This window comes from Bidens hawaiensis, unplaced genomic scaffold, assembly GCF_021521415.1.
Source record: "Bidens hawaiensis isolate Kalapana, Puna unplaced genomic scaffold, B.hawaiensis_p1.1 tig00034770_1, whole genome shotgun sequence".
NCBI lineage: Eukaryota > Viridiplantae > Streptophyta > Magnoliopsida > Asterales > Asteraceae > Bidens > Bidens hawaiensis.
In genome coordinates, this window is record NW_027496048.1 from 107,198 (window position 1) to 127,699 (window position 20,502).

General features: G+C 36.8%; 1 protein-coding gene across 2 annotated transcripts; it reads left to right on the top strand.

Annotated features, from left to right (window-relative positions):
- Nucleotides 1–587: 587 nt before the first annotated feature.
- LOC143586694 (ADP,ATP carrier protein 1, mitochondrial-like) lies at nucleotides 588–14,276 on the top strand. Of its 2 annotated transcripts, XR_013144746.1 has the most exons (4): nucleotides 588–1,160; nucleotides 1,819–2,190; nucleotides 2,287–2,703; nucleotides 14,260–14,276. XR_013144746.1 is itself a non-coding variant. In XM_077068179.1 (3 exons), the coding sequence occupies exons 1-3, from the start codon at nucleotides 690–692 to the stop codon at nucleotides 2,581–2,583; spliced, it is 1,140 nt and encodes a 379-aa protein (XP_076924294.1). In that variant the 5' UTR covers nucleotides 588–689; the 3' UTR covers nucleotides 2,584–2,723. The 2 variants fall into 2 exon arrangements, 1 of the variants encoding a protein (XP_076924294.1); XM_077068179.1 differs by lacking the exon at nucleotides 14,260–14,276 and having other exon boundaries at nucleotides 2,287–2,723.
- The last annotated feature ends 6,226 nt before the right edge of the window (nucleotides 14,277–20,502 follow it).

Genomic DNA, 20,502 nt, shown 5'->3' on the forward strand with positions numbered 1-20,502 from the left:
TTTAATAATATTATTGATGATATTAATAATAGTTACGTACTGCTGATGTTTGTGGTTGTTTATGGTGGTTATTTTGTTTGAATTGCTCGGTTTCAGTTATCTGCGGTGTATCTATCGATTTATTTGTTTAAATAAACGCTTAGACCCGTCACTGGCCTGACATCATTGTTGACATTGATCTGGTTTACAAAGTTGCTGAGATTATAATGCTTGCTATTTAAAAATTGTTTTTGTTAAATTATTAAGTTATGTTCTTGCTATTTTATAAGATTGTTGTTTATACTATGGATAGATAGTTTTATTTTATGTTAGATGGTGCTCTGTTTGTCATAGGAACATAAATATACTACAACAGATTTTTGAACTTGTTCAATACAGGTCATGGACCGACTATATGTATTATGTTAAATAATTATTCTGCTTGTTTTTTATATTTAGACCATGTTTTTAAAATTTTGTTCTTTTGTTTTCATTGAGCTTATTTATTTTTAACTCATTTAAATATGATTATAGAGTAGTGATTATTTTTCTTTGGTCTATTTTGGTATCTTTAATGATGCTTAAGGGTACTGATTGATCTCATAGTTTTTGCACTACTTGAAACTGACATGAAGATTTTATAAAAACTATTCTAAGCTGACAAGTTTCTGTTTCTTGAAATCCTATGCAGGAATATCATTTGAAACTCAATGGCAGATCAGAACCATCATCTAACCGTTAGGAGAATAGCTAGTCAGCTACACCTTTCACAACACGCCTTAGCTCCACATGGCGGATTCAACAAGCCTGCTGCAACTCAAAGGCAATTCGCATACGGGAATTACACAAACGCAGGGTTCAGCTATCCAGTGACACAATCATTGGTTGCTGCAAATGCTTCACCTGTTTTTGTTCAAGCGCCTGCAGAGAAAGGGCTTTCTGGTTTTGCCATTGATTTTCTTATGGGTGGGGTTTCAGCTGCTGTGTCTAAAACTGCTGCTGCACCAATTGAACGTGTCAAGCTTTTGATCCAAAACCAAGATGAGATGATTAAGGCTGGTCGTCTTTCTAAACCGTATAAGGGTATTGTAGAATGTTTTGGTAGAACAGTCAAGGAGGAAGGAGTTATGTCTTTGTGGAGAGGAAACGTAGCGAATGTTATTCGTTACTTTCCTACTCAGGTTAGTTTCTTCTTGAATGGGCGAATTTTGTTTTTATTTTAATCTGTCTGGCTAAATGTGTAAAGTTAGTAAAGATAAATTAGCACCATGTACTCAGAGCCTATGGGCGTAGATGAGCCGGGCCCGAGCTCGGCTTGTTTCGAGATTTATTTTTTATAGCTCGACATTGGCTCGTGAGTAGTTTGGCCTTGGGCTTAGCTCTTTTAACTTACAAGAGATCGAGCTCGGCTTATATTGAGCTCTATTTTTAAGCCTGAGAACGGGTCGTGAGTAATTTTCAAGCTCCTGCTAGGCCAGGTTATTATTTATTAGTTTATTTACATACAATTAAAATTAGTTTTAAGAATATTTGGATTATAGTTTCTTATATATATCGCATAGTATTTCGTATTTAGTTATTTTTATCATAGTTTTATATATGATAGTTATTATTATATAAGTATATGTTAGATTATTAGTAATATATTAAATAGAAGTTTACAAATAATAAGGTCTTTTAGACTTGCGAGTCAGCTCGAGCTTGATAAGTGAAACTCGGGCATGCTTATTTTTATGCTCAAGCTTGTTTAAGCTCGGCTGTTCAAGCTTTTACGAGCTCGTTTACACCCTTATATCCGAGGGTTTTCAAGTTTCGAATGTTTATTGTTGAACACTGCAGGCACTTAACTTTGCGTTTAAGGACTACTTCAAGAGTTTGTTCAACTTTAAGAAAGACCGTGATCCTTACTGGAAGGTGTTTGGTGGAAACATCGCCTCAGGTGGTTTTGCTGGTGCTTCATCACTTGTCTTCGTATTCTCTCTAGATTATGCGAGAACCCGTCTAGCCAATGACGCGAAGGCAGCTAAGAAAGGCGGTGAGAGACAGTTCAACGGTTTGATTGATGTTTACAAGAAAACGTACGCGTCAGACGGTATTGCTGGGTTGTACCGTGGGTTCCCTCTTTCAGCTGCTGGTATCTTCGTTTATCGTGGTTTGTATTTCGGGATGTATGATTCTCTCAAGCCAATTCTCCTCACCGGATCATTACAGGTTAGTTTTAATAGAATGAAGTTGCTTTAGTAAATTATTCTAAAATAAACTGATGTTGAGCGGTTTATTGTTTGTTATAAACTTATAATACTGCAGGATAATTTCTTTGCTAGCTTTGCTCTCGGTTGGTTGATTACAAACGCAGCTGGTTTAGCCTCGTATCCTATTGATACCGTGAGGAGAAGGATGATGATGACATCTGGTGAAGCTGTGAAGTACAAGAACACATTTGACGCGTTTAACCAAATTGTGAAAAAGGAGGGTGCGAGATCACTGTTCAAGGGTGGGGCTGCAAATATCCTCAGAGCTGTGGCTGGTGCTGGTGTGCTTGCTGGTTATGATCAGCTGCAGCTTATTGTGTTTGGGAAGAAATGGTCCGGTGGAAGCGGTTAAAGACTCTTGAGTTATGGATGATGCTGATAAATTTTATGTTTCTTGAGACTAAATTGGTGTTGGTAAGGATTAAAGCATTATGCGGTACTTTCTTACAGTTTTGTTATGTTACAGTTTGAGGTATTTGCATATGCATGAAAAGGCTCCTTAATAATTTGAAGCCTTGTTATGGATCTTCATTTCCACACCATCTTCCGTGGTCAACGTATGTTTATTTGGACCATTTAGGATCGACTTCCACAAAGTGTAAAATGCAAGCTTGATTACCTAACCACTTAGATATATGAATTACCAATAGATGTGCTAATCAAGATAAAAAATAGAGAATAATGATAAAAACGAGTAAACTCCAAACGATTCAACTAACAAGCAAGATTTTGATTAAGATGAAAGCCAAAGATACAACGATTTAGTCCCTACTATGCTATTCTATCAAAAAAACGAGTCTTAACACAAAACCTGGTACAATGGTTTCAACTTCAACGACGAAGCTAAAACGAACAAAAACAACTTTATATAGACTTGAGCAGTGTCACTTGTAAGCTGACACTTCGAGTGTCGTTGCTAGATAATAATTCATCATGAGTTTGGGCGACACTAGGAAGTGTTGTTATCAGCAACCAAGTCAACCGAAAAGAAGTTTTTAGCTCGTTCTTGTTTCAACCCTTGTTATTACTGATATGTTGCCGCCTATTAGATCCTATGAATACCAACTATGTAAATAGTAATAAAGTGAGTAGTTATTGATTGTTATCTATATGGTAAATGGGTGTTGCAAACACCCATGAAACCGAGTTGCGCATAGTAATTGATCGAAACACAAATGTATTATTTTGAATTTTAAAATTTTACGCAAAAACTATTTGCGCATACTAATGTACAGGTGATTGAAGCACTAACATATTTTTGTATTTATGTTTTGTTTTTATTTAAAATACCAAATTTTATGAAATCGCGAATCCAAGTCCTAGGGACACTCCATAGAGTATATATAGCACAAACTCAAGAACGAATTGACATAACTCACCAAGACGAAAACTCTTAATTTTATAACCAGAAAAATATAACTATATACAGATTCATGTAACCATAATCACAACGTTAATTAGGTTATGCAAACGATGACTCGGTACAATTAGAGACGGGAAAATTGGATTTGAATAATCCCCAACTATTGAGTATTGACAATTAACAATCCCAACTAACGAAATGCTTGTTGATTGTCCCATCTTTGAACATATTTGCTTCCAACGATCTGCACCTACAGAATTCTAACATCGTCAGTCGCTGGAAAAACGTTTTTGCCCGGAAAACTCAACCTTTCAACTATAAAAAAAACGTACGTTTTTCTGGCGACCAACGACTAACGATGTTCGGATTCTATTAGTCGCGGGTCGCTGGGAGCAAATGGAACTGTCAGCCGATATTTCGAAGGCTAAAACTGTTATTTGCCGATAATCAATAGTTAAGATTATTTAAATCTAATTTCCTTTAAATAATAAATAAAACCCATATATTTATGTTTATCTATTAATCTAATTAGTTTTTGAAAATTAAATACCCATTCCCCATATCTATAACTTCTACGTCCAACACAAGCAGCAGCAGCAGCAGCAGCAGCAGCAGGTTGAAAACCCTAACTGCCTTCGTATTTTCTTTAAAATTATTATAATTTTAAATAAGTTCTTTTTCTCCTTTTGTTTAACGATAATGATGCTTAAGAGTACTGACTGATATCACTTGAAACTGACATGAATACAAGTATTTGTTTTTTGATATCTTAAGCAGGATTATCATTTGAAACTCAATGGCAGATCAGAACCATCATTTAACTGTCAATAGATTAGCCAGCCAGCCGCACCTGTCACAGCACGCCTTAGCTCCATATGGTGGTCTCAACAAGCCCGCTGCAACTCCAGTGACACAATCATTGGTTGCTGCAAATGCTTCACCTGTTTTTGTTCAAACACCAGCAGAGACAACGCGTAGTGGTTTTGCCAGTGATTTTATTTTGAGCGGGGTTACAGCTGCTGTTTCTAAAGCTTCTTCTGGCAGCATCGAGCGCGCCAAGCTTTTGATGCAAACCCAAGATGTTATGATTAAGGCTGGTCGTCTTTCTGAACCGTACAAGAGTGTTGGAGATTGTGGTCGTAGAATAGTCAGGGAGGAAGGAATGATGTCTTTGTGGAGAGGAAATGTAGCTAATGTTATCCATTACTTTCCTACTCAGGTTCGTTTCGTCTTCTTTGTGATCATGTTTGTACCTGTTTTGTTATAAATGAGCGGATTTGGTTTTTAGTTTGATCATTATCTGGCAGCTAAATGTATAAAGTTTGTAAAGCTTAACTTAAAGTTGAAAAGTCTTTCCTAGGAGTGTAAATGAGCCGACCCTATGCTTGGCCTGTTTAACTTACAAGAGCTTGAGTTTGGCTCGTTTCAAGCTCTATTTTTATAAGCTCAACATTGGCTTGTGAGTAGCTTAGGCTCGGGTTTGGCTCGTTTAACTTTCAATAGCTTGAGTTTGGCTTGTATCGAGCTCTATTTTTTTAAGTTCAACATTGGCTTGTGAGTAGCTTAGGCTCGGGCTTAGCTCATTTAACTTGCAAGAGCTTGAGTTTGGCTCGTTTCGAGCTCTATTGTTTTAAGCTCAACATTGGCTCGTGAGTAGTGTAGGTTCCCAGCCGGATCTACACGGAATATCTCGTTCTACGTAGGTGCGGAATCCCTACGTAAGACGTTACGAGCGTAGAAGACGATACGAGCTAACACGATCGAACACACGTTACAATAAACAAAGACACGTTGTATTGCAACTGGAAACACGTGATACAATGATCACTGATTACACAAACTCTCTGACTCGTTACAACTCGATTAACAATGAACTCTCTGTTCACCTAAAACTGCCGTAACCTAAACCTTATAAACACGACAACTTCGCCTAACATGTTTAGGCGAAGTTGTTCCTAACTTCGCTTGTTCCACAAGTTCGCCTATACAAGCGAACTTGTGAGAACTTCGCTTACATACAAAACACAAATCCAACTAACTCGATTACAGACACTATATACTGAACTACTGACATCATGTACCAACAGACTCCCCCTTGGCAGTAGCTTCATATCTTTATCTTCAAGCACGTGTCTTGTAATCTTCAACAATCCTGTATCTTCATCTTTAAGCATGAACTCCTTCACGTACACAAACTGATACAATTCTTTGATATTTCTTCGCTTCGTCTTTCCAAGCAGGAATATAAAATATCTTCTTCTCATTCAGCACCTGCAGATCAGCTTGAGACAAGTTCACCAGATGCATCGGATCATAAACTCTCAGCAGCTCTTGTTCATCTTCATCCTCCATTACTGCCTCAGCTGTTTCACAATCTACATACCACCACTTCAGATTTTTCAGCACATCCTTGGGCATTTGTTTCATCGGCACTTCTTTTAAACACCGGATCGGCTTATACTTCATGATCATCCAAGGCTTGCCATCTGCTCTCATCCCTCTATCTTTATCTTCAACGAGCTTTCCTTTCTGTGGTTTCAACAGCTCGAACTTTTTCTCCTTTATACTTTCCTTCCAAACAATCTTCCCAATGACTCTAGCCATGTTATCATCACTCATGTTTATTAATCCCAATCTGGCTAAGTCCTTCATTTCACATTCTGGCAATGTATTCAACGATCTCAACAGCCTTTTGAAGTACTGAACACCATCATATCTTTTAATCACAAAGAGCCTCAACTGCTCATCATATATCTAGCATATAATCCCCTTTCTCGATTCAGCATAACCTCTAATGTTGTAACTTTTCTTGAACATAGTAGGGACCGCCGGTTTCTTCGTTTTTACGAACCACTGAGCATAGCCTTCTTTCCATCTTGGCTGCTCTTCCCATTCCGTCTCATCACTTCCAATCTCTTTACTCATATATGCCTTATCAACATCCGGAATTTCATGCTCAATATTCTCTTCTACAATCTCTCCCTCTTCAATCTCATTATTAATAACTATCTCTGCACCAATCTTCTCTATCTCTTCAATCGGTAATACATCATCATCACCTATAAACTCATCATCCATCTCCTCAACTTCCACGACCACCACCTCATCACCTGTACCGCCCGCTGCACTTGTTGACTCCCCCTGAGATGTGGAAGTCCCAAGAGCTTGTTCAGTTCTTGGCAACTCTCCACCTACACTTTTCGATGCATTGGGATCATCGTCTCGATCATTTCTCTTCTTAGTCCTCAGCTCATCGCCTTTACAGCTCGTCTCCTCCTGAGATGCCAAGAACTCCTTCAAAGCATCAACGATTTTGCCATGTTCTATCAGCAGGGACGACTGCAATAGTCGAGATATAAGTTCGCTTAGGGTTTTAGAAGATAAGTTCGCCGGTTTATGAAAATAATGAACAGTTTGATCTTAAAACTTCTTTATATAGGGTCAGAGTTATACCGGGTCAGAGTTATGGATAACTTCGCCTATTGCAGGCGAAGTTATGCACAAGTTCGCCGATATTAAACTTTACAAAACAAACCCCTATAATTTGAACATCTTGCAATTAAGTTTTAAAACATCCTTTAAAAAGTTAAATGATACGATCAAGACCAAGTAACCAGGTATAAAATCATACAACTACATAAGTAAAAAAGAATTTTAACAATAAAGTACACGGGATCAAATTTCAGTCTCAACAGGGACCACTATGTTTTAGAAAAGATCCGAACAGGAATCATACTAACTACGTGACTGTCACACAGATCCGTGTTCAGCTGTATAATGACATAAAGAAACAGGTTGTAAGCAGGTAAATAACTTAAAATGGTTTTCATCGCTTCTATGATACGGGTTAGGTTCAATTAAGCTCAAAACTTAAATGGGCAACAACTCAGAGATTATGATGCCTCCTATCTATTCTCAAAGCGTATTTGGCTTTCCCCAAGTCACCCCGAGTTGACCTCGACCCGTAGTGTCTGATTAAATAGTAAGTACTCTTCGATCTTTAGACTCTTCATCCCGTTCTCTTTCTTACATCTTGATTGAGAAGTATGAACATTATGAACTCTAGAATGTCTCAATAACACACATTTTTTTTAAGTATTTACACAACTTCAGAGTAGTAAACAACTGCAAGTCCCGAATCTGGATCACTGCAGTTTCTTGACACGCTATCTTCACGGGAATCAATTCACTCACGGGCTCGTGTATGACTGGGTAATCGCTTTTCTGCCTATCATTCGGAAAGATATATATGGAGACATACACAACTCTTAAGGAGTTTCCACGTAAAATCGAGTAGATTTAGTTAGTATCACTTCTACTTTTACGCACCATAAGAAGCTACCATGCCATACAATGACTGTTCTAAAGTCTTTTAGGCCTAATAACTTCACTAGTTAAGCACACAGAATCAGTATATCTATCACTTTCCAAGGTTGGATCAATTTTCTGTTAAACATAGTAAAGGAACTTCTTACGAAGTAGTAGACTTGAAAAATAATTTCATCTCCCAAAAAAAAAATTTTAACTTCAATCGCCCCGATCAAATTGAAGTTTTCAGGTAAACGGCTATCCTGAAGATCCAATGGATCAGCTGGACCGACCACATACAAGTATATGTCCTTCTAACTACGTATGACCGACTAATTTTCAGCGAAAGAATAAAAACACATCATAAACCGCCCCGGTCACTTTCAGTCATCTGGTTAATGGCTATCCTCATAGTCTACACGTAGAAATGAGGACCAAACATATCCGAAGATATGTCCTTCAAACTGAGGCAACCGACATAACTCTAAGCGATAGTGATGTTTTTTTTTTTTTTTTTAAACAAAAACACAAAACACGGTTACTCGGGATTGATCATCCCATTTAGCTCAACAAGGTTTTGAAAACGATTTTTGTCAAACGCTTTAGTAAACAAGTCAGCGAAATTATCTAATGTATCAACCTTTTCGAGCACAATCAGTTTCTTCTCAGCACAATCCCGTATAAAATGATGACGGATGTCAATGTGTTTAGTTTTGCTATGCTTTACGGGATTGTTAGTTACTGAGATAGCAGCAGTGTTATCTATGCAAATAGGAGTATGAGTGAAATTCAGACCATAATCGCGCAATTGCTGTTGTATCCAAAGAACCTGGGAGCAGCAGTTCGATGCTGCCATGTATTTTGCTTCACAGGTTGAAATGGCGACTGAGGTCTGCTTCTTGCATTGCCATGACACTAATCTGCCTCCAAGAAACTGACATCCACCTGTTGTTGACTTCCGATTCTGATTGCACTCTCCATAATCAGAATCCGTGTAGGCTACCAACTCCAAGTCTCCTCCTTTCGTGTACCACAACCCCAGCTTAGGTTTGCCTTTAAGATAGCGCAATATCCTCTTCGCACCCTTCAAGTGAGATTCCTTTGGGTTTGCCTGAAAGCGTGCACAAAGACAAACTGCAAACATAATATCAGGTCTAGAAGCAGTTAAGTACATTAAAGAACCTATTATTGCCCGATATTGGGTTGGGTCCACGTCTGCATCACTGTCTGAATCAGCACCCAATTTATGGTTGACGCAGACTGGAGTATCAAATGGAGTGCTGTCCTCCATCTTGAAGCGTTTGAGAACATCATGGACATACTTAGTCTGATGAATGAACATCCCATCTTTCTTCTGATCAACCTGCAGTTCTAAAAAGAAAGTTAGTTCACCCATAACACTCAGCAGATTATGCTTCAGTTCTTCAACGAAATTCACTTTCTCTAAAGTCATTTTTCCATTAGTCACCATCCCAATTCCTGTGATCCTTCCACCACTTTCTCCAGCAAAACTCACTCTTCCTCCCTGAACAGGTTTCCATTCGTGTAACAAATTCTTGTTACCCGTCATGTGCCGGGAACAGCCGCTATCCACAACCCATAGATTGTTTGCAGCCCTGTTCAACTGTTCCTGCACGATTAAAGCAGAGGATTAAAATCTGGGAACCCAAGACCTATTGGTCTTGGGTCGATACATCCCGTACTTTGGCTGTCCAAAGTTAGTATCAGTATAATTTCTGTAAGTTCTAAAAGGATACCTTCTTGTAGATTGACTATGAGGCCATCCAAACCTTCTTGAATTAAATGAATTATTACTTATGGTTTGGTTGTTAGCAATGAAAAACTGAGATCGATTTCTTTGAAAACCTGGATTAGTCCAATTTCTGAACTTTGATGAGTTTTCATTTTTACCATTATTGTACTTACTATTAGTTCTGTTCTTAGTTTTTGAAGGCCTCATACCTCTGAATCTCTGCTTCAGAGGGCAATCAGCAATTAGGTGTCCTAATTGATTACATCTGAAACAACTCCTGTGTTCAACTTTCTTTTCAATAGTTGTTTTAGATGTTGAGGCTGCATTACTGCCCGTTTGTCTCACATATGGTGGGACATACGGGTTTAGTGGAGAATTCTTTTCATTTGATATATGTTCCTCTCCACGTTTTGGTAATAATGCCTCTTCTTTTGTCTCACTCGACTCGGATGACTTGTCCGAGTTTGATGAGACAGGACTAGGAACCGAAATCTTAACACTCGAAATAGGCTTACTTGTTTCGCCTTTACTAACTTCTGGTTCTTTAATAGTAACCTTAACCGGAACTGTCTGACCAAAATCAACATCAACAGATTTCTGATTACTAGGATCATAAGTATAGTTATGATTGTAAGGTGGTGGAACTTCATGATATCCAATTCCTCCCCTTTTAACTGGGGAACCTTGATCACTAACGAGGTGATCAAGTATAGCGGAGGAATTTCTAAATTGCTCAAGTTTTCTGTTAAGTTCCACCACTTTCACCTGGTGATCAGCTATCTGTTTATCCCTTTCAGCTATTAGTTTGGTTTTCTCTTCTAACACTTCATAGCTAAGATCAATTACTTGTATTTTCTCAGCTAGACTGGCTTTAAGACTTCTAATATCTTTCTCACTAGCTTTTATTTTTACCTTATAACTGTTTTCTCTAGCTTTAGTGAAATGATGATCTTCTTTTAATGTTTTAAATTGAGCATCCAAACTAACAAATTGATCAGTTATAGTTGTCAATTGTTCAGACAGATTTTCACATTTAGTACAAGGGAGTTTGGTACTTACCTCGGTGAGCTGGTCTGTCACTTCTGCCGTGTAGGCTTCATTTTCTCCAATCACTTTCTTACTTCCTGCAGTTTCGATGTTCGCCAAATTGGCCTGTTCGAACACTTCCTCAACATGCACATTCCAGTTGTATTCTTCATTCTGTCTGGATATCATGGCTCTATTCTCATTACCACCCCCACTCTGTTGTGTAGACCTGTTTTGACTGCGTTCTACACGTTCATTTGTGCACTCTTTCGCAAAGTGTCCATTTTGTTGACAGTTATAACATCGCACCTTTGACTTGTCAAAACCTGGTCTTTCACCAACAAACTTTCTACCTGTCTTCTTCATAAACCTCTTAACTCTTCTCACAATCATCGCCATCTGCCACTGCAGATCCATCTCTTCCAGATCATCAGCATCGATCTGATCATAGTCTTCGTCCAAAGTTGCAGGATCAACAATCTTACCCTTAATGTAATTTTCATATGAAGCAATGAAAGATGCATAGAGAGCAAACTGCTGTTCAGCAGATTTAACACTCATGGGCATCTTTGAGTAGTTGTTGTTCGAAACACTTGGGGAAAAACTACTCTTGGTTGCTTGAGGTTTAGAAGCATTTGATCCACCAGCTACAAAACACACATCACCATTCATGTTGAGAGATACATGACCTTCATGTGTTGAGTTAGCGCCCGAGTCTCCCTTTGAGTAGTAAGCAGATGATTCAGACTTCGAACTTGAACTTTAGTTAACTTTTGCACCATACATTCCTGGATCCTGAACCTGATCAGTTGGTGTCTCTTTTCGAACCATGTTAAGTTCAAAAGTTCTTAGTTTGTTGACTGCTGTTTCCAAGTCATAGTCGGCAAACTCTTTGTCTTCTCTCAGCAAGACAGTGTACATGTCCCATTTCGGTGGGAGAGCATCAAGAAGCTTTTCCACGATCTCATCTTCTTTGTAAGCAATGGAATAATTGCTTAGTTCTGTCATCAGATGATAATATCTAGTGATGATATCATCAAGTGATTCATTCTTCAAGTACTTGAACACCGAGAATTGGGTTTTAAGTAGTTTAATCTTTGATGCACAAATCCCCACATTACCATCAAATCGGCTTTCAAGCGCTTCCCAAAGTTCTCTAGCACTTTTATACTTCCTGAAGGTGTGAAGAATCTCTTGTGGAAGAGCCATTGTTATCGCTGCATGAGCTTTGCTTTCAGCCTCATACATTTTCTTTTCTTCTTCTTCCATCTTGTTGTATTTCTTAATCTGATCACGACCCTCATACTCAGCAGTTGGTGGAATGTATCCATCTTGAATGCACACCCACATTTTAGCATCTTGGTACTTGACATATTGCTCAAACCGATCTTTCCACGCCACAAAATCGGTTCCCTTAAGCATCTTCGGTGCCTTAGTAGCTGAACCCGCTTCCACTTCCATCTTCACCAGTTCCATAATATTTATTGAAGTCATCTTTCACGAAACACAAAGAAACTCGAAAAATAAAAATTTTATTCTTAACAGTACTGTAGGCGAAGTTGTGGATAACTTCGCTTAAGTCTTAACTTCGCTGATTCTTAACTTCGCTCCCCCTTTTAAGTTCGCCTGATTCGGCGAAGTTGTAGATAACTTCGCTTGAGATAAGCGAACTTGTGAAGTAGGCAAAGTTCTGGATAACTTCGCTTGAGATAAGCGAACTTGAGAGGTAGGCGAAGTTGTGGATAACTTCGCTTAACCTTATATCTTCGCCTAAACCCTACAAACAGTGACGGCAACTTCGCCTGATGAACACGATGATTTTGTAGGTTTGATTTCTGGATTTTGCGAGGTATGCGAAGGTGTTATGGGTTGTTTATGATGGTGGGAGGTGAGTAGGACACAAAAACTCGGTAAACTCGTCCCGCGAATAGTCAAACGGAACGATTTCTACACCCGCGTGATAATCCCGAACCACACAATCACGAGCAAATGCTCTGATACCAATTGTAGGTTCCCAGCCGGATCTACACGGAATATCTCGTTCTACGTAGGTGCGGAATCCCTACGTAAGACGTTACGAGCGTAGAAGACGATACGAGCTAACTCGATCGAACACACGTTACAATAAACAAAAACACGTTGTATTGCAACTGGAAACACGTGATACAATGATCACTGATTACACAAACTCTCTGACTCGTTACAACTCGATTAACAATGAACTCTCTGTTCACCTAAAACTGCCGTAACCTAAACCTTATAAACACGACAACTTCGCCTAACATGTTTAGGCGAAGTTGTTCCTAACTTCGCTTGTTCCACAAGTTCGCCTATACAAGCGAACTTGTGAGAACTTCGCTTACATACAAAACACAAATCCAACTAACTCGATTACAGACACTATATACTGAACTACTGACATCATGTACCAACAAGTAGCTTAGGCTCGGCCTTAGCCCGTTTAACAGGTCAAGGTCGATTGGCTAGTTTCAAGCTCTATTTCAAAAGCTTGATAGTGAGTAGATTTCAAGTTTGGGGTCGGCTTGTTTATTATTTTTTAGTTACTTTAAATACATTTATATTTATTTTTTAGAATATTTTATTTTTAAATTATATATATCACACAATATATAGTCTCCATTAATTCTCTTATAGTCCTATAACTTCTGTTATTTAAATTAGAATTATATAAATAGTAGGCTCTTTTAGCTTGTGAGTCAGCTCGAGGTCGGGCTCGTTTGTTAAACAAGCTTACTTTAGGCTCGATCTCGTTTAAGCTCGGCTTGTTTATATCAGAGGGTATTTGAGTTTTCTGATGTTTTGTTGTTGTGGAACACTGCAGGCACTTAACTTTGCATTTAAGGGCTACTTCAAGAGCTTGTTAAACTTTAAGAAAGACCGTGATCCAAACTGGATAGTGTTTGCTGGAAACATCGCCTCAGGTGGTTTCGCTGGTGTTTCATCTCTCGTCTTTGTATTCTCTCTGGATTATACCAGAACCCGTCTAGTCATTGATGCGAGGTTCAATAGTTTGATTGATGTTTACAAGAAAACATTAGCATCAGATGGCATCGCTGGGTTGTGCCGTGGGTTACCTCTTTCAGCTGCTGGTATCTTTGTTTACCGCGGTCTTTATTTCGGGTTGTATGATTCCCTCAAGCCAATTTACCTCACCAGAGATATGCAGGCTAGTTTTATTTGAATAAAACTATTTATTGAACGTTTTTTTAGAATATAGACTGATGTTTAAGCTGTTTGTTGTAAATGTTATAAATTTATAATACTGCAGGAAAATTTCCATGCATGCTTTGCTCTCGGATGGTTAACTACAAGTGCAGCTGGTTTAGTCTCGTATCCTATTGACACGATTAGGAGAAGGATAATGATGATGACATCTAGTGAAGCTGTGAAGTACAAGGACACATTTGACGCGTTTAACCAAATTGTGAAAAAGGAGGGGTTGAGACCGTTGTTCAAGGGTGGGGCTGCAAACATTATCAGATCGGTGGCTGGTGCTGGTGTTCTTGCCGGTTATGATCAGCTTCAGCTTATTTGCTATGGTCATGTTCCGGTTTGAGGGATTTGCATATGCAGGAAAAGGCTTGTTAATAAAAATACTTACTCCTGTTTGCCTAGATTGTGGATAATCAACAGAAATGACATTCTTTAATTTTTTCAAAAACCAAATTTCTTTTACTTTTCGGGACTTGAACCCAGAACGTCTGATTGTTTTAGAGACACCGTGTCTCAGTCACTGGGATCATCTTTATGGTTTGATCGTTCATTGTACTCATTATCGATGATTTTATGTTTTGTGGCTCATAGCTAGGCCATTTTCTTTTGGGTAACCATCTTTTGGGTTCAGGTGCTTGATCAGGGTTAGCAGGGTCAGGCTCTTTTGGGAACTTTGGCTTTTTTATCCTTTGCTTATTTTTTATTATTATTTTTTTCATTAGGTTCAAAGTTGTCATTTCTCTAGTAGGTCTCATTTCAACGTGCCTTGCACCACAAGACTTCTCTCCAATGCATTGACTAAGTTATATAATTAGCATATGTAAAATGTGAGATTATTCTTTACATACAAGGCCTCTATATAACCGACATGATAAATTCGGAGAGCATGTCTGGATAAATTCGGAGAGCATGTGGTTCATTGCAAGGAGATGCTTGGGTTCAAATACCGACATGATTGGATGCAGGACGTTCTTTGAGACATCTTAAGGCGGGCTGGGATATCAGCTAAAAGGTGCTTGATCAGGGTTAGCAGGGTCAGGCTCTTTTGGGAACTTTGGCTTTTTTATTCTTTGCTTATTTTTTATTATTATTTTTTTCATTAGGTTCAAAGTTGTCATTCCTCTAGTAAGTCTCATTTCAACGTGCCTTGCACCACAAGACTTCTCTCCAATGCATTGACTAAGTTATATAATTAGCATATGTAAAATGTGAGATTATTCTTTACATACAAGGCCTCTATATAACCGACATGATAAATTCGGAGGGCTTGTCTGGATAAATTCGGAGAGTATGCAGTTCATTGCAAGGGATGCATGGGTTCAAATACCGACATGATTGGATGCGGGACGTTCTTTGGGACATCTTAAGGCGGGCTGGGATATCAGCTAAAAAGGAAGCCCCCGTAAACTTCCTTACAGACCCCACGGAAGGGAGATCCACTCTACGACCGGCAGATTTGCTCGTCTTTGGTTGGGCCGGGGGAAAACACGCTTGTGTTGACCTCACATGGGTATCTCCTTTAGCTGGTTTGAGGGATAATGAGTTTGTAGCTGGGCAAGCAATGAAAAGGACTAAAACAAAGAAGGTGGAGAAACATGCTAAAGCCTGCGAAGAGAACCAACATGTTTTTGTCCCTCTGGCTTTTGATACCTTTGGCTCATTGGCACCGGAAGCTATCCGTTTCCTAACCAGGGTCCAACAGGTTGTGCATAGCAATGTGTCGACTCCAAAGGGGCAGGGGTATGTCTTTAGCAGGTTAGGGTTTGCAATTCAGAAAGAGGTGGCAGCGCAGCTTATTGCCTGCCTACCTGCTATGATGATGTAATATCTTTGTTTCTATTAATCTTTTATTTCTATATAACCCTATTATACACGATATATATGATTACTCTCTTTGCAAAAGTGACACCAATAAATATCAAACTAAGTGGCTCGGTTTCTTTCTTCCCAAAATTTCACCTTTTTCGTCATCATAAGTGAAGTAATTTCTATCAAACAGATAACATTTGAGTACTTGGTACTGTTGGTACTATGATAGTTTCACAACCTTTTAGACAACGTATTGTGGGCGTCACCCTAGCTAGGTCAGCCATTTTTGTAACAACTTCATTCGCCAAGTCATTACAACATAGGGCGCCAAGGGCAATAGCCCATTTGGGTGCTAATCTGGTAATGATGCCAAGGGCGTGGAGTGTGGGCCCAGCTCATTTCTAAACCAATCAAATCATTTTTTCATAATTTTTATATAGAAAAAAATCAAATAATAATATGGGTGTTAATTAAATTATTATGCGTTTTTTAGGGAAAAGTTAATGAAGCCCTCATGTCTATGTGACGGTGAGGCGACGGGATGCTATTCACCTTTTGGTTAAACCAATACACATTCTCTAAAGCATTCTTAGCCCGTTCTCTACAAATTTGTGAGTGAATTTTGTAAATTATATAGTATATGAGTGGTTATGACTTATGAGTGGAGTAGAGATAAAATGTTATGTGAATAAAAGGAGAGAAAAAAATGTTATGTGAGAATGTTAAATTTGGGGGTTTACACTATCCGCGCGGTATAACTTTTTAATATTTTCTAAAGATGGTTGTGAGTGGAGAAGTGGGAAAATATTAGGATAAAAGTAAGAAATATTATTTAATTGAAAACGAGAAAGATTAAAATAGTAATCTTATTATAATTAAATGAAGGGTTTGGATCAAATACAAACGAAATTAACGTGCTAATTATGAGAATCAAGTAGAGTAATTATATATACAAGTAGAGTAATTATGTAATTACATCGTTGAGTAATTAATTATTCTACGATGTAGTTACATAATACTCTAATTGTGTATATAATTACTCTATTTGATTTTCACAATTAAAATGTTAATTTTGTTTGTACGTTAAGTTTTCCCACTTAATATGCATAACAAATGGGCTAGGAATGTTCTTAATTGTGTTTTTTTATTATATTATATATACCTTGAGAAAGAAATCCGACTAGGAAGAAACAAAGAAAATATTAAAAATAAACTTTATGACCTGATCCATCTTTTTAGAATGGTTAAGCAACTAGCAACAACATTCAGCTAATGTAAGTCAATTCTTTTTAGATGAAATCTTCAACTTTAAACTACGGATTCTCCAATTTTTTTTTTAACTTGAGAAATTGTTTTATTATTTTACTAGTGTTATAATGTTTCGGCATTCAGTTATCTATCGATTTAAAAAAAACAACAACCTATCAGATGTGGTCACGAAAACTAACCAAAGTTTAATAATAACAACAAAATACATATAACTAAAATCACATAAACAATCTCCTAATTCTACTCATTCTAAAATGTTAACACAACCTCAAAATCCCCATTATCTTTTTATTTTGAATGTGTATGTGTCATTGTCCAGTCACTTGAATATGGGATAAAAATATAACACGTAATTTTCTTTTACCGGGTGTCATATGACCAAGCCAACCCCCATATCATCATCAACTATACATTTTTCATCCACTAGTGTCTCGTGACCAGTTCCATCTACCATGATTCATTATTTCCATGTCATCAAGATGTGATGCAAAGTACTGTATTTATATTTTCTATCAACAAGCTGATGCAAACACGTGATTTTTTGTCAAACATCTCGTTTATTAATAATAATAAAGTTGTAAACACAAACCCGTTCTAAGAGTTTATTTGTACTTTTCTTGCACATTAATTTTTTTAAAAAGAAATGAGCAAATTGAACCATATAGTTGAGAACATGTCGGAGCATGTTCTGGTGCTTATTCTATCCCAACTTGTAAGATATACTAGCCGGCAATGGTTCATTCTTTGCCAATATCCTATTTCACGATCGAGAATCCTTGGACTTTGGATATCTATATTATATTGAGTATCCAATTAAATCTTTTAAACTAGTTTTATTTTTCAAACACAAAATCTAGTTACTAATCAGGATACATTTTTTTAATGTAACCTTATGAAATCCACAATTTCACATAGTTCAATGTATTCTTATTATAGGTTTTAATGTTTACATCAAGACAGGTGACAAACGGGTAACAAGCAGCATCGCTAGTTCAAATTTTTGATATCAAAGGAACGAGATATCACTTTATCAAATTAGATGTTTAACTAAAAATTACGGATTTTGCGACTGCAATGCATGCGTTTTACATCCAAAGCATCATTGTGTTGATGTTGGCATGAATATCAAAAAGAAAACAAATGGATTAGTGCGTTATAATTATGCAATATGCATCATTGCATGAGTGTGTTATAATGTGAATATCTTAATGATACGATGTTAACCATAAAAGATAGGCAACCAAATGAAAGCGTTAACCCCACTTGATTATTAAATTATATGTATCTTAAATGCTAGTGTCGACTCTAGCTCCCACACAGTTTCGGAGTTTCTACTATTCATAAGTTATATATTCTTATTGCATGGTATTGAGTTTTCATTTTTTTTCTTTTTTTAGGTGAATGGAAATTCACTCCATTCAATTTTGTCCACGTGCTTCATGTACATAACTCAGGAAAATGAGTTTTACACATATTTCATTAGGCCATCCGGTATGGTTGAGGGTCCTTGAATGACCTCCGCATAACACCATCCCCTTACCCGTTTCTTATGCGTGACATGACCAGCATGAGCTAGGTCACGCGGGTCACAAAGGCCTTCTCCATTTCTTGTTTTTTTTTTGTTTTCTTTAAAGATGGTGAAAATGGGAGATGAGAAAGAGAATGAAGGATGAGAAAGATGGAGAATAGTTGTGATGAGTGGTGACAGCTGAGAATGAAGGAACGGGGAAGATGGAGAATGGTAGGATTTGTTTCATATAGTTTGAGTTTTCTTATCATAATATTAAGTTAAATGTGCCCTTTTCTTTTCTTTCTAAATTCTGAATTTTCAATAAATACTATGTAAATATTAACAAAGTGAGTAATTATCTATTTAGTAAAATGGGTGTTACAAATTAAAATAAAACCGTGTTGCGTCTAGTAATGTACAATTAGTTGAAGCATAAATGTATTATTTTAGCTTATAATATACAATGTTTTATATAGTTGCGAATATATTATTTACTCAAATTCGATTTGTCCATACCAATGTGCAACTGATCAAAGTTTAAAGCATCGTTTCAAGGTAAGTTATACATCAATCAAATCGTATCTTTCTTTCGATCAAAAACCATGAAACATTTACTTGAAACTCGGATAAATTTAACAGAGATTCAATGAGAAAAAGAATGTGTAAATGTAGAACTGGTAAAAATAATATTCTCATGTAAAATTATTATTGACTAACCATAAAAATAAGATTATTAAAATTACAACTAAACCTCCTAATACACAAATACCTCCTCACTTGTAAACAGTTATTATGTGGAGGTGCTTCTATGAAGCACACAACCATGTTGATTATTGAGTTGAGGCCCTTCGTCAAAAAAACTTAATATAAAATGTGGTAGTTAGTAACTACTACAAATTACCTGGTCTATTATTAAATGGGGCATAAAATACAAAAACGGTGAAGACTTTCCCTTAATTTTATTAAGTCAATGCGTCTTAAGGGAGTTGGATTGGGACATTCTTACTAACATATGCCTATTAATTAATATATTATTAAGTATACTAATTTTGAACAATATATATATATATATATATGAAGTTTCTCTACCTACACATTATATATGAGAAAATTAAACTACAGGTATACAAATGAACCAAGTCATATAAAGTATATATATGTTTATAACTAATTGAATATAATAATAGGAATAATTTACCTAATACTAATTGAGTTCCTTTAGTATACTATTAAAGTCAATTATAAGTTTTTCTAACTATAAATTATAAAAATTCTTCAAATCATACAAGTTTCATTATTATTCTATTCCTGTGAGCCTTATTTTTTTATTTTTATTTTTTACAAATGAAAAGATTTTTTTAATGTTAAGCACACTAACTGAAACATATATAAATCTCGAATAGTATCAAATTTGTTTCTTAAATTTGACATTAAATAGAAGATAACATTGAAAAAAAAACAAATTCACTAAATAATAATATTTTTTTAAATTAAATTCATGATTTTCTTAACTCAACTTTTAAATTTAACACTACTAGTAACCAACTGTTAAATAACATTTATAAAACGTTCCACAACAATGAAACGTTAAGTGCTTTTTAGGTTGTGTATTAGTGATTTAACTAACAAAAACTAGTTATAGAACCACATCAACACTATGTTATTGTCATGTAGACAATGAATTTTAACTTACTCTTTAACATACGCATGAGTTAACTAGGTTTAATTAGACTTTTTTTAATTGTGATTGGTTGTTGGTGAGGTGGACCTCAACTTTTAAGCCTCCACAGGCGTTATCGTGATGATGATGAAGGGGTGGGGGTGGGGGTGGGGGCATGACACCAAAGGGTGTTGTGGTTTGACGGGGTTAGATTGGCCAATGACGTCTCCACACCTCCATAACGAATAATCTAAGCTAATAAACTATAAGCGATTTCATTATAACAACATTGGAGCTTGTTGATTATTTCATAGTTGTATTCCTATAATAAAAACAATG